The sequence below is a fragment of the Mustela nivalis genome (genome assembly GCF_964662115.1).
Source record: "Mustela nivalis genome assembly, chromosome: 7".
NCBI classification, from domain to species: Eukaryota; Metazoa; Chordata; class Mammalia; order Carnivora; family Mustelidae; genus Mustela; species Mustela nivalis.
This window is the reverse complement of record NC_139026.1, coordinates 18444376-18460133: the sequence shown is the minus strand read 5'-3', so window position 1 is coordinate 18460133 and position 15758 is coordinate 18444376. Positions and strand designations below refer to the sequence as shown.

General features: G+C 34.1%; 1 protein-coding gene across 10 annotated transcripts in view; it reads left to right on the top strand.

Annotated features, from left to right (window-relative positions):
- The window catches only part of PARPBP (PARP1 binding protein), a 70218-nt gene that overhangs the window by 16613 nt on the left and 37847 nt on the right, over positions 1-15758 (top strand). For 5 of the 10 annotated variants that reach the window (XR_014313958.1, XM_082739483.1, XM_082739481.1 and 2 more), the window contains 2 exons: positions 2805-3038; positions 7992-8099. The exons of 2 other annotated variants lie outside the window; for them this stretch is intronic. Coding sequence is in view for 7 of the 8 variants with exons in the window: in XM_082739483.1 (XP_082595609.1) it covers positions 2805-3038; positions 7992-8099 (342 nt within the window). In the remaining variant the exon portion in view is untranslated. The remainder of the gene's footprint in view (positions 1-2804; positions 3039-7991; positions 8100-15758) is intronic. 3 more of the 10 variants (XM_082739477.1, XM_082739480.1, XM_082739485.1) reach the window with 1 other exon arrangement.

The following is a 15758-nucleotide window of genomic DNA, read 5'->3' as shown; positions in this document are numbered from 1 at the left end:
CCATAGATTTTTTGAGGACTACATGGCAAATATATATGACTTTTATTATTAAGCTGCAGATAGCACTTTAGCTTTTCCTTTCCTTAGAATTGACTTTGTAGTTTGACTCTGTCTGGCAATTACATCATAAATGCTATTTTTCATGAACTTAAATAGCCTTAAAACGTTACAAATGTTCCATTGGATGAAACAAAGATATTAATTTTATAACTTCATGGAAAGCCACAGCCTGTGGTTGACTGTCAGATTTGAAAATGACCTAACTTTGACATAATGAATAAGAAGAAACAGTTTTTACAATTATATTACATTTATCTAATACCTGCCTAACAAACAGTTATTTTACTTTGAATGAGAAAAGGGAATGAATGACATTTTTTGATCACCTGCCATTCATCAGGTGTTATTTAATCTGTTTAATCTCATTTTATAACCAAGGAAAAGTATTCACAGGATTTTCAGTATTTTACTCATGGTCACATAGCCAATTAATACTCTTAAGCAGACCTCCTATCTTTTCTGTTTTGATAACAATAAAAATTCCAGTTAGTTAAAAATACGAAGTTTATTTAAGTTTTTGAATAATTATAAAAATACCTTCAGCAAAATATACAAAGTACAAGTGCTTTGAAAAAATGTAACTTCATTTTTTTCCTCATTTTATTCTTATGAAATACAATCCTTCTTATGTCCATCAGAGAATTAAAGCATTGACCATCTTGAACTTCCTTCAGATATTAGCCAGCTGGCATGTTTTCCTAGCAAAACATTTTCTGATTTGACCACAAGCTCTCTGAATCAGTTGTTACTGGTTTGAATAATAGAATATGCTGTCATGGTGGGCACCTGATCATGAAAACTGATATCTGGAGTACATTTTTATTTGGATTTAAAATGTTTTTACAATCCCAGTATAAACACTGTTAATCTAGTCAAAACCTTTTCTCAAAAGATCAAGAGCTTGCCTGGTTTTACTTTAACTAGTTATAGTCAACCGAATAAGACTGAATTGTACATTTATGTTAGGCAAAATTTTAATTTATTTTTCATAAGAAAGATGTCATATCAAAACAGTTTTAGGAATTTTTTGAGATAAGGCAACTTAGTTTTGAAACTCTAAATAGCTGGATTTGTTTAAAACTTAAATACCATTTGGAAATTTTATTGTGTAATTTTGTGGGATTGAGAAGTAAAGTGTACAGTTTTTGATGCGATGCTGCGAAGTTACAAATCTGTCTTACATTTGGGTTATGGATTCAAGATTTGAGAGTTACTGGGTTTTTTTTTTTTTTTTTGGTTTTTCATTGAATTAATTTCATGAAATGTTATTAATTTTTATAATTTTGATATAATAGGTCCCTCCAAGGACAGTAAGGATAATTTTCTTTGTTTCCATGAGGATGAGTAAAAAGTTAATAATTTTTAAGGCAGTTTGGACATAATTGCCTTAAATTTAGATAGTAACTAGAAAATGTAGCTGATTTTTGTAAAAGAAATGTAAATTTAAAAGAGTCAGTTAAGTAGAAAGTTTATTTTTCAGCTTTTTTTTTTTTTCAAGATTTTATTTATTTATTTGAGAGAGTGAGATAGCACAAGCAAAGGGAGTGGCAGAGGGAGAAGGAGAAGCAGGCTCCCTGCTGAACAGGGAGCCAGACATGGGGTTCCATCCCAAGACTCTAGGATCTGAGCCAAAGGCAGACGCTTAACTGACTGAGTCACCCAGGCGCCCCTACTTGACTCTTTTTGGTTCTTTTTATTATTCTTCATTGGCTAAAGATGATGTTACAATTTTAGTTCCAGTGAATTATAGTTCTATTTAAATATCCACCCATCTTTCAGTGCAAATGATGGAAAGATCTTGGTGTTATCAGAAACTACTAACATATTAAGGGAACTTAATTGTGGAAAAAAGCAACATAATACATTTCACAAAATTACATATGAATACTTAAAGATATTTGTTACTCATGCTGTATTGGAAAGGAGTAGTTAGAATTTTTTACTGAATTAGGGCTGGCATTTTTTTTTTTTTTTTAGGAGGGCACTATTATTAATATCTGGAAGCAGAATGCAATCAATTAAAAAAAACCTTCAGCATGTCTACCGACTAATACATCATGTTGATATTGAAGAAGAGAAAAAAGAACAATTTTACCTCAATAGGAACATCCAGCAGCTTATAGAAAGAAACTGTGGCTTTTTAACACTTGTTTATAGTTTGGTGTGTCCATGAACAGGGAAGAATCAAAATTCTTCTCCGACCCAAGGTTTTAGCACTGCTATTTTGCTTTTTCTGGAACAGTAATGAAATAAAATGTGATTTTTAAAATTAGTTTTTATGATCATGTCTTAAGACTAACAGTTGGAAGTGTGGTATGTAGTAATTCACTATGGCATTGAAAATTTTGATTAAGAGATTAAAAATGCATTAGAAGAGCTAAAAGGAGCTAAATATTAACAGAATCAAATTTTTCCCCAATTAATAGTACTTAAGAACAGATCACTGCCCACCCATACCCTGAATTTGAGAAGAAATTTAATGAAGAAAGACTAGATATTTGCTAATTTTGTCATGCCCAAACTTGCCATAGTTGTTTGTATTTTACAAAACCAACAAAATCCTTTTCTATCTGGTTTAAAAATTATTCCATAGCTGAACTTGGATGTTATTTTCAAATCCACAAGAATTCAATGTACACTTTTCTATAACAAAACTCAATTTGTATTTCCCGTCTCAATTACAGATTAATGAATATTCTGGTACCTAAATTTATCTTTTCATTTTTGGCATTGTCTCTTTTCAGCATAGTGGAGAATTTACAGTTTCCCTCAGCGATGTCTTATTGACCTGGAAATACTTTCTACATGAGAAGTTGAACCTACCATTTGAAAATACAAAAGTGATTGACCATTATGAGGACTTTAGGAGGACTTACGATGATTTCTTAAAGAATAGTAATATGGTAGATCTGATTGATGTTTATAAAAAATGTAGTGTTTTGATTTCTAGTTGTGAAAATAATGCCAACATATCCCCTGTAAGTATTTTTTAAAATAATTCTGTCTTAAATGAAAATTTGGCTAGATTTATTTTTATTTTAAACTATGGTATCAACATTTATAGTAACTTGATAGTGCTTTTGCTTTTCAGATCATGTTAGAAATGGAAAATTTAGCTACCTGAAAGTTAGTTATTACTGGAAAGAAATATTTCAGTGGTAAATTTTGCTGAAATTATGTTATTTGGTTGAAATATAAGAACAGCTTCTTACCAGATCAAAAAATTTTAACAAAGAGATCAGTCCCAAATGTGTGATTTCTTTTTTTTTTTTTAAGATTTTATTTATTTATTTGGCAGAGAGAGATCACAAGCAGGCGAGAGGCAGGCAAAGAGAGAGGAAGGGAAGCAGGCTCCCTGTTGAGCAGAGAGCCCGATGTGGGATTCGACCCCATGACCCTGAGATCATGACCTGAGCCGAAGGCAGCGGCTTAACCCACTGAGCCACCCAGGCGCCCTATGATTTCTTTTTGAATTCATGCCAAGGATTGCTTTTATATTTTACTTTCTTGTTTTGATGTATACATGTTCATTTGGCATATGTTGTATAAATGATTGCTATGACTCTTTCTATGGATTAGTAGTACTAATTATTGAGATGGGGTATCATTTTGTGATGATACTATGATACAGTAAACATGGGGTAATATACTGTTCCTGGTTTTTTTTGCATACACATATTCATTGCTTTATTTTTTTATTGAATATAAATTTTAAAACTAATGGGATGCCATCCTTTCTAGGTTGGTTTTATCTACATTAGAATTAATAAACTTTTAGAATATATTTGGATGTATCTATTTTAAAGTGTTGAAGTATATTTATCTTAACATTACTGAGTACCAATAAAGTAGTAATTAAATAGTAGTAATAACTAAATAATTATAGATATAATTAGAAGAAAATGTTTATTATATTTTCTAAGATATTAGAATATTTTATAAATATTTCTGTCTGAAACTTGGGAATCATGTTTTGGCTCCTTGTAATAGAAACCTCTAACAGTGGTTTACGAAAATGGAAGTTTTATTTCATTGTTTTATAAAAGGAGTCTTAAGGTAAGCATATGGGACTGATGTGATGGCTCTGTGGTTATCAGATACCTAGGATTTTTCTGTCATTCTGCTTATTCATCTTAGTTCTTGACCTCTATCCTCAAGATCATTTGTGGTCCAGGTTAGCTGTTGGAACTCCAGATTCCATATCAGCGTTCCTTGCATCAGGAAGTAGTAAGGGAACCCAGCACTCTTCTTGCATTTTAAAGAGGCATAGCTCTTTTGCTTCCATGTCCTTGCACAAAGCTTAGTCACATGGCCACACCAAGATGTTAGGGAAGATGGAGAATATAGTCCTTTTTTTTTCTGGGTAACATGCCAGAATAAAAACAAAATCTCTGTTACTGATGAAGAAGGGGAGAGTGGATATTGGCAGGCAGTTTGCGGTCTTGGCTTACTGGGCTATAATAGAACCCTTTCCCCTGTTGTAACTTCTTCTTCTTCTTCTTCTTCTTCTTCTTTTTTTTTTTTTTTTTTTAAGATTTTATTTATTTATTTGAGAGAGAGAGCTAGAGAGAGCATGAGAGCATGAGTTGGGGCAGAGGGACAGAAGGAGAGAGAGAGAAGCAGGCTCCTTGCTGAGCATATAGCCCAACACAGGGCTCAACAAGGGCTTGACTTGGGGTTCAGTCTCAGGACCCCAGGATCATGATCTGAACCAAAGGCAGATGCTTAACTGACTGAGCCACCCAGGTGCCCCCTGTCGTAACTTTCTGAGACCCACACTATGGTAAAGATACTTGTGAGGGAAGATTGTTTTTCTTCATTCCTTCCTACCTATGTTTTATTTGCTTGTAGAGATGATTTTTGACTATTTTTCATATAGTTAATTTAGAGAGGCTAATCAAACATAAGTATTGGATTGTAGGAACAACAAAGAGAATTTTTTGATAAGCCAGTAAGAGTATAATCTGCCTGATGTTTTTGGGCACATTGTTTTCACCTTATCCTTTGTTGCTGTCTAAGTTTTCTGTAAGATTTTTTTTTTATTTGAAAGATTTTATATGTTTATTTGAGAGAGAGTAAGAGGGAGAGAGAGAGAGAGCATTGGAGGGGGGGAGGGTCAGAGGGAGAAGAAGACTCCCTGCTAAGCAGGGAGCCTAATGCAGGGCTCAATCCTAGGACTCCAGGATCGTGACCTGAGCTGAAAGGCAGTCGCTTTTCAGCTTTTTGAGCCACCCAGGCCCCCCCGTCTAATAAATCTTCTAATAAGCCTCTTCATTTAAGTGTATCAACTGTAGTATGAGATACACAGGTTTACCTTGGAGGGAGTTCTGTGCCTCCAAACATCAGCATGTTCTGCAGAATTTCAGGAGGGGAGTGGAAGCTGCTGAGATGATAGCATGTGAAGTTGAAATTTTTCTGCACTTAAAATGGAAGATTTGATCTCTGACACTTATTTGCTCTAGGGAAATTTCCAATGAAGAAAAACTGAGCAGAAAAACAGATACTTAGATTGATTTCCTCAAAAATACGTTAAAATAATTCTAATTTATGCTGAAAGTGTCTTTTAAAAAGATTTATTAGAGAGAGAGAGTGGGGAGGGGCAGAGGGAGAGACTCTTCAAGTAGACCCCCTACTGAGCGCTGAGTCCAATGGGGGTTTGATAACAACCCATGAAACCATAACCTGAGCTGATACCAAGAGTGGGATCCTTAGCTGATTAAACCACTCAAGTGCTCCTAAAAGTGTCTTTAAAGATACATATGCTTACGTATCTTTGTTTCTTATTTATAGTAGCTTAAATAAGGCAGAAATTACAAGGAATTAAGATAAAGGTAAGACAGGGATATTCTGGGAACATGATAACTTGAACAAGTTATTTCATACATTATAATTGTATTTCATACAATTATAGATGTATGAATACATATAAGTGTATTTCACACATTATAATTCCTCTCCTGGGGAACATGCATGCAGGGCCTGTGGACATCTGGGAGCATATAAGACCTCGATTTCTAAATGGAGTCCAAGTTGAGACAATTGGTACAGAATTTGCTTTCTCATGAACTGAACAATAATCTGAGGGATACTGGAGATCTGGGCTGAGGAGAAGAAATGGTAGATTTCAAGAAGAACTTAGCAGCCCTCAGAAATCTGGGAACCTTCTGGGGAAGGTCAAAAATTCCATCTGAGTGTGCCAGGATTCTTTGACTTAGGAAGCCAAGAAGTAGCTGAATGGATGGGTATACTGTTGGTGATCCTTGAGAGACCACAAAAAGACTTTCTCTTGGTTTAAGGAGGTGACTGGCATCCTGTTTATTTTTCCACTGATGCTTTGTAAACAGTAGAGACATTTTCAACTTTTATTACTTGTAAAATTGTCCTCACTTCAGGTACCTCAACAGTCAGGGCCTTAGCCTATGAAGAAAAGCAACAGCCACTTAACGAGTCCCAGCACTTGCAGAAAGATGAGTTAACTCAGAGCACATGTGACCAACAGAATAGCGCTCTTAATGGTGAATCCATAAAAGTAGTTAAGTACTCAAGGAAATTCAAGGATACACCTAAACATTAAGACTTTCTAGATTTAAAAAAGAGGAAAAAAAGTCTTCCCAGTGCAACAGATGGATTCAGGCACAAATCAGAGTTCTGAAAGTCAAATACAAAAAATGTTTAAAGCAGAGGGGCAGCTGGGTGGCTCAGTTAGGCGTCTGCCTTCAGCTCAGGTCATGATCCTGGGGTTCTGGGATTGAGTACCATGTTGGGTTCTCTGCTCAGCAGGGAGCTTGCTTCTCCCTCTCCCTGCTGCTCCTGATCTCTCTCACTCTGTCTCTTTCTCTCTCAAATAAAATCTTTTAAAAAAACAATCTTTAAAAATATATATTTAAGGCACAGAGAGAAAAATATGAAGATGAAGTAATTATGAAGGAAAAGTTAAGAAACTTGGAGGTTGGATCTGGAGGATTTAACATAACAAATGATAGGAATTCCAGAGGAGAAAAAGGATGAGATGCAGAAGAGGTCATGATTAAATAAAATATTCTAACCACATTTGTTATAATAAAATTTCCCCGAGTCTGTTAAGTGTTTATGAAGTTCCAGCCTGTATTGAAGAGAAAAGACACATACCTAAGCATATCCTGGTAAAGTTTCCAAACTCTTAAGGATAAAGATAAATATTATAAGTTTCCTGGTGGAAAGAACAAGTTATTTAAAAAGAACAACAATGAAATAGCATGTCCTGAAAGAAGAGGACAGTGACCTAAGAATCTCATCCTCAACAAGATATCACTTACCAGCTAAGTTAAAGGAAGGATTTGTGAGGGTTGCAAAAATTTGAAGAATGTCATCTTCATAATTCAAGTGAAGAATTTGCCCATTCGAAGACTGTAATAATTAAACAGATGAATTGGAGAGCAGGTACCTATTCAAGAAAAGATGGTAGTGAGCAATGAAACTTGGAGTGTATGTGTGTCTAGTTAATGATAAGAGTGGACTGGGAACATGTGTACTATGGAAGCCTATACTTAATGGCAGGCTTATACTAAAGGAAATTCTGATATTAGTTTAAAATTAAAATGACTAAATATTGTATTTTGGGGGGGGTAAGTAGCCAGCATTATTACTTTTATTTTATTTTTATTTTAGATTCATTTATTTATTTATTTGACAGAGATCACAAGTAGGCAGAGAGGCAGACAGAGAGAGGAGGAGGCAGGCTCCTTGATGAGCAGAGAGCCAGATTAGGGGATCCCGGGACCCTGGGATCATGACCTGAGCTGAAGGCAGAGGCTTTAACCCACTGAGCCACCCAGGCGCCCCTATCACTTTTAAATAATGATAGAGAAATGGGTTATTATATATAGCTTGGTGTGAAATATTTTTAATAGTTGTCATAGCACCTTATTAGTAACCTCCTTTGTTTTCTACAGAGTCAGCTACGCGATTTTCTTTCTGGGAGACAGTATGTAGTAACTGATGAAACTGATCTTTATGTACCAACATCACCAATGAGTAAACACAACCAGGATAATGAAAAGGTACTGAAAAATTGTGAGCAGGACTGATCCTCTTCAAATCACCATGAATTTGTACATTACAGTTATTATTTTTTCTCATTTTTAAAAGTTTTTAATTTGTTTAAATAAAACTATATTTGCAAAGAGTAATGCATTAGAGACTGCTGAGATCCTAGCAGTCAGTGCTTTCCAGGTTTTGGGACAACATAACAGGCACTATGCAAAAATAAGTATCACTCATCAGTCTTTGAAAAGTAGTTAGAAGGTCTAAGTTGCCAGAGTTATTTGAATCTTTGTATTTGACAAATTCGCTTATGGTTTTAAATGAATGATTCTTGGGAGGTTATGTACAATTGAAAATTCTGTTCTGTCACCTTTGAAGTAGATAACTGATGCATCACAAATTGTGATAATAAGAGTTTGTTGTGCAAACAAACCACAGAAAACAAACCACAGGTTTGGTCTAATATAATTTACCTTAAGTAAAATGCTATGCTAGGTACCTAATTAAATATAGTAACCCCTTAAAAACTGTGGGGGTTATGTTTATGGAATTTTCTATGGTAAATAAAATCACTATTGACAAGATAAAAATTTGAGTATTGGAAAACAGTAAAACTGCATTCAACATATCAAAATCTATCTTCTTTATTCAGTTTGACAATCACCTTCATTTTTAAGGAAATATTGCTAAGGCAGATTCTCCCATAAGTCCCATGCCACAAAGATCACATTTTAAGAAATATATTTGTCACTGCCCTCATAAATACCTGTGCACCTACTTCCTAGACTTACTAACATGCTTGAACATCTGCATTTAATATTTTTTGTGCCGTATTTGAAAGTTAAGTTTCTGACATCATGGTATTTAATCCCTAAAGTTCTTTAGCATATCATTTTCCGAAGATAGAAGCAGTAACATAATACCATTATTATATATAAGAAAACTTAATTTTCCCTAATATCACTTACTGTCTTTCCTATTCAGATTTCTCCATTTGTCCTCCAAATGGTTTTATATCTCTTTAGATTTTTAATCTAGGAGAATTCCCCTCAGTCTTTTTCTCTTCTTATTTATGTATTTAAGTACTCCTGGAATTATTTATCTTGTTCTTCTATTTCCAGTAAACTAGAAGTTTTATGCAATAGCTTGCTTAGATTCAAGTTTAGTACTTCATAACTGAAGGTATTGTATTAAGAGACACAAACTCAAGTTGTCCCAAATTACCAGATCTCTTTAGGATAAAGATGTAGTTTTCCCTTTGCTGTCAACAGAAATCTGTGGGGTGACACTGTATAAATATACTGTTTTGCAGCAACTTTTCACCCAGTGGTTTTACACATATGTTCATGATCCTTGTCTGAATCAGTTATTTCTTTAGTGTTTGCAAAATGGTGAGTTTCTAACTCTGTCATGTCTTTACATTAATTAGCTGCCATTTCTCAGTAAAGCAGAGCTTGATAAGATAAAGCTATGTAGGGAAGTAGTTCCCTAGGAATGGCAGAGTCATGACTTAATACTTTCTCTCTCTCTCTTTTTTAAAAGATTTTATTTATTTAATTGACAGAGATCTCAAGTAAGTGGAGAGGCAGGCAGAGAGAGAGAGAGAGAGAGAGAGAGGAGAAAGCAGGCTCCCTGCTGAGCAGAGAGCCTGACGTGGGGCTGAATCCCAGGACCCTGGGATCATGACCTGAGCAGAAGGCAGAGGCTTTAAGCCACTGAGCCACCCAGGTGCCCCAGTTCTTTCTCTTTCATTACCAGTTTAGGAGCTGGGATAATAGTTATTTATAAGATAGGATGCAAATTACATCTTTTTCTGTTTATCTTTGTCCTTATGCATGTATTTATTGCTGTGGACTCATGAACTTTTATTCGGTTTTAAAATTAATTACAGTCCTTAACCTTTGATGCTAAAATGGAGGGATTCTGTTCAAGCTTCTGTGTCTTTTTTACATGCCCTATTAGACTTCTAAGCACTTCCCTTTTTTCTGGTATAATAAAATATCCCAAGTCCATCTTAGAATGTTTTCTGCCCAGATGTGATTCCCTTTAGTCGTTTGTAACTATTTTCTCTTAGTTGAAGTTAATTTTTCACTTCCATTATTTTTTTCTCTGGGGCCAAATATTGATAAAATGTTTACAAAATGCCTGGTCTTTTCTCATTGGTACTTAAGAGATGCATTCATATATCAAGAGAGTATATCACTTACAAATCTCTTCTCTCTGATTTATATTACAGGCTCTATAGGGAGGAAGCATTAATTGTTATTGTGTCCTTACGAGAAATGAATGAATTTGTATGTGTAAAATATCTAGCTGTTTATAATTTTGGCTTACAGTTATAAAATGTTGTCATAAATGGATATCCATGAAAAAAGAGTATAGCATATAGAAACTAATGGGTCTTCATTGCAAGCATATAGTTTTCTCATTTAAAAAAATATTCTCATTGTGTTAATCCTCAACTTTTATCTCTTGCCTCTTTGGATTGTTTTCTAAGAGTATTCTACCTACTAGTTAGCTGATAGATTTTATGAGGACTATTAAAGTAGCAGTCATTTTCTCAACTATTTTTTTGTTACTTGCAGACTTCTGATTTTTCTTTTTGCAAAGTATTTTTGGAAGGCAATATATTTCTATTAAAATTCCAAAGTGACTTTTTGGACTGAAGTCTTGCATAGATATATTTTGATCACAAAATGTACCTTACTAATGCCACACCAGAGTCATCAAGTAGATGAATGGCATGAGTTTGAGAAACAATATTTTTGTTTCCTTATTTTATTTTTCCTAAGGTACTAAACTGCTTTAGAAATTCTGAAGTAAAGATGGGAAAAATGGAATAAAAGCCCTAAAAGAAAATCATCAGTTAAATAAAAATTTCTACTGCTATATTAGTTTTAGTTCTACTCTTTTTTTTTGCTTGTTTGGTCATCTTATGTTAAGAATTTATGTGTTTGGCAAAGAAAGTAAAAAAATAGCTGTATAAATTATTAATCTCAATCTAAAAAAACTGCCATCTTCAAATTGAGATTGAATATCTACGTTTCAGTAATAATTAATGGACAGGAAAAGAAACTTGGAAATGCCAGAAAGTTTAAATAAAATTGTTCAACTTCTAAACAAACATTGCAAATACTTTGTGGTATGGACTGAATCAGTTTATTAAATAAATAAACAGAACATTATCTTTATTTTTGGTATCTTGGTAAAAGCTTCAATCTTGCGGATTTTTTCAATTAGGCCCTTGCTTCTGGATATCATAACTGTATTTATGTGGAATGCTTTTCCAGAGAGCCTCTTTAAAACACACTTGCAAATATAAGAGCAGGGAAACCATAACTGCCATAACTGCCATGTTATATGACCATAATGATGGGGATAGATTTCCAATTGCAGCCATGAGTTAAAAGAAACACTCTTAACTGTGGGGACTCCAAGATGTTTTTCCCTGATGTTTGTCTAGCATCATAGATCAGAAGGGCAGAATTTGCTAGCCTTAAAGAGCAAGTTGTAGATGGGGTTTAAGCCCTCGTTGATACCTAGTAAGGATCAGATATATACATTTTGGTAAATTCTCATTATTTTTGGACAGCAAAAGCACAGTAAAATAGGGATTCAATGAAATTAAATGTAGAAAGAATAAAAAAATTTCTGATTACAATGTGAATGTCGTTTTTTTCCTTCTTTTTGATTTTTCATGAAATGTGTTACTCTTTCGAAACATGAAGGGTTAAGATAAAGGGGAGGTTCATATGTTTTAGGCTATTGTACTGTGAAGTTAAAATGGAAACTTCTGTATTATGGATTCACTTGAAGTATTATGATTTACACTGAAAGTAAAGATAAAAAGATAGTTGAAATCTAAGCGGAAAATTATATAATGCCTTAAGTTATAAAATTTTAGGGTGGATCTTAAAGATGATTTTGATTTAGCTGTAACTTGAAGTAATTTTCTTTTTAAGGCATTGTAATACAAATATGTGAGTGCTTAATAGATCCCAAATAAATTTTTATCAATAGTTTTCATTCTGAAATTTCTAAAAGAGCCAAATATGTGTATTAAGTTTTTTACATTTATCATTGAACAAAAATTAATTGAGAACCTATTAACAAAAATGAATTGATTAGATACTATAATGCCAGTCATTCTTTTAGGCCCTAAGGGCTCACCATTTGCTTTACTGAAACTCATGAAGTAGTAGAAAGATTAAGAAAATACACAGCGTCAGAAATCATTAAGAACTATGTAGGGAATTATAAGTGCCTGATAGGCTTAGGTGTAAGAGGGTAATAAGAAAGGGAGTACATGAATTACTCTCTGCAAATTGCCTCTCTGCAAAGGTAACATTTGTCTCATATTTTTAATATTTAAGAAAAAAAACTTTAGAGGGTTAATATTTAAGTTTTTTTTTTTTAATCAATTTTGCTTAAATTTCAAGTCCATATTTAAGGTAACCTTTTCCTGTACAATAAAGTTTTTTTTTTTTTAAATAGACCCTGACTGCCTCCTGTGTTTCAAGAATTGTTTTTCTTAAGAAATTTAAATAATCCAAAAGCATGTTACCTTTATTTTTAAAAATTTTTTTTAAAGATTTTATTTATTTATTTGACAGAGGGAAAGAGACAGCCAGAGAAGGAACACAAGCAGAGGGGGAGTGGGAGAGGGAGAAACAGGATCCCTGTGGAGCAAGGAGCCTGATGCTGGGCTGGATTCCCTGAGGATCATGACCTGAGCCGAAGGTGGATGCTAAACTGAGCTACCCACGTGCCCCAACTTGAAACTTTATTAATAATTGTCTCAGAGACTTCCTAATAATTTATAATTTTTATTGCTACCTTTTAAAACTCTCTTTAATGCTTTCTAAGTTAAAATGTAGTTAAGCAATATGAAAATATTTTAATTTTAATTAGGAAAATATTTTCTTAGAATTATAAATGATAAATTATGGGGTCTTTGGCTAAGTTGTCAGTCACTGAAGGACTTACTGAATTTCAAGTTTTGAGAATGAATTGAGTTTAGAATTTGTGGAGTCCATTTTGTTTTTTCATTAAATTATTTCTAAGGACGCCTGGGTGGCTCAGTTGGTTAAGCAGCTGCCTTCGGCTCAGGTCATGATCCCAGCATCCTGGGATCAAGTCCCACATCGGGCTCCTTGCTCAGCAGGGAGCCTGCTTCTCTCTCTATCTCTGCCTGCCTCTCTGTCTGCCTGTGCTCGCTCTCGCTCCCTCTCTCTCTCTGGCAAATAAATAAAACCTTAAAAAAATTATTTCTAAATTTGTTTATTTTTTTACTACTATGTTCAATTAGCCAGCATATAATACATTATTAGTTTTTGATATAGTATTTATTTTTCTAAGGAAATAGGCAAGGAGAGTATTTCAAGTAAATAGCATGGGATCAACACTTAAGAATTAGATACAACAAGATTTCAGATCAAGAAAATGGGGTGGAAGTAGTTGAGAAGGTGATGAGAATTCCATTAAAATAATGTAATTTTGATGAAATCCAGTTTATCAATTTTATCCTATTATAGATTGTGCTTTTGATTATAGATTGTCACGTGTAATAACTGCCTAATTCCAAGTCATAAGGATTTTTTCTTACGTTTTCTTCTTAAAGTTTTACAGTTTTACATATTGTACATTGAGACCTATAATCTGCTTTGAGTTAAGTTTTATAAAAAGTGTGAGGTTGGGGCACCTGGGTGTCTCAGTCAGTTAAGTGTCTGACTTCAGCTCGGGTCATGATGTCAGGGTTCTGGGATTTATTCCCACACTGGGCTCCCCACTTAGTGGGCTTGTCTCTCTGTCTCTCCCCCTGCTCATGCTCTCTCTCTCTCTCAAATAAGTAAAATCTTAAAAAAAAAAACAAAGAAAAGAAAAAAGTGTGAAGTTTGTGTTTTTCATTTGTTTCACATATGGCTGACCAGTTGTTCCCGCACTATTTATTGAAAACAATGTCCTTTCTTCATTGTTGCTTTTGTACCTATGTCAAAAATCAAATGGCTGTATCTGTTAGATCTATTTGTGGACTCTGTTCTACTTCATTGATATGAGTGTCCCTTCATAAAGGCTGTATTATTTTGACTATACTGTAATATTTAAGATCATTTTCAGCCTATTTAATACGTTGTTGCAGTGTCTTCTGGCTTTTTGATGATTTGTTATTATCATTATTTTTTAGTATGTTATGTGTCATTTTGTTCTCGTTACTCTCAAGTTTTTCTCTCGTCTTTGGCTGTCAGAGTTTAATTATAGAACAGGACTGATATTCTTTGTATTTTTCCTACTTGAGTAGCTTCTTAGATCTATAAAGTAATGTTTTCCACCAAATTGGGGATATTTTTGGCCATAATTTCATGAAATACTTTTTTCTGCTTATTTCACTCTTCTGCAGTTTTGCTGTCAGCTATGGATTATGGCTCTTTATGCAGGGATTCTAAATACATGTCCCACAGAGCTCTTTGGTTTTATTTTTCTTTCCTTTTTTCTTCTTTTGTTTTTCTGGTTTGATAATTTCTATTTATATATTTGTAAGTTCACTTATATTTTCTTCCACTTTCTCCAAGTTGTTTTTGAGCCCATTTAGCAAATTTTGTTTTGGTCTTTGTACTTTTCATTTCTGGAATTTACTTTCTTTATAATGTCCACTTTTCTGTTGTCATGAGTTCTTTGTATATATTTATAGCAGCAACCTCAGAGTTTTGTCTGCTAAATCTAGTATCTAGGTCCATTTGGTGTTAATTTTTATTGACTGCTTTTTATCCTGAGTGGGGGTAACACTTTTTTTTTTGAACTGTCTTATAATTTTCAGACAAAAACATTATAGATATTATTTTATAGTGATTCTGGGTTTTGTCATGTTCTTCTGAAGACAATTGAGTTTTTATTCCAGTAGGCAGTTTTCTTGCCTGGATTTCAACTTCATATTTTGTCTCCTTGGTTTGAAGCTTTTTGGATATCTATTCTTATTGTTTTCCTTTGCTGGTTTTCTTTTTTTTAAGGTTGACTTTTGTAGGTCTTTCTTCTGCCTGCAAAACGTGGCAGTAAACCAAGGATTTGGGAAAGTATGGAGCTCATTCTTTCCATGGATTCTTTTTTCCTGGGATTTTCCTGTGTTTTCCAGTTGTTCTGACTAATTTTGGCTCTCTACTCTTAACACTTCAAACCTGTCCAGCTTCAGCTTTCTGTGACTTAAGCTACACACAGTTGAGGAATGTACTCAGTTTAGCAAACCTTCCAACTCATAGCTCTAGTTCCTTGTAACTCAGTCTTTCTTGAATGTATTTCTTTCTTATTTCTGCCTGTATTTTTGATGGACCTGTGGAGTCTCCCCCATGCTTGTGTAGTTTTGCTGTCAGCTATGGATTATGGCTCTTTATGCTCTCAATTATGTCCAAGATTTTCCCCTTTAAATTTATAGCTGCTTTCCCAGCCCTGGATTCTGAGGGCACCATTATAGTCACTTATATCTGCCACAGCTATAGTCATGAAATTTGAGTCAGTAAACCACAAACTTAATTCATTTTTTTTTTTTTAAAGTAGGCTCCATGCCCAGCATGGAGCCCAGAGTGGGGTTTGAACTCATGACCCTGAGATCATGACCTAAGCTGCGATCAAAAGTTGGATGTCAGTTGACTGAACCACCCAGACACCCCTAATTCATTCCCTTCTTA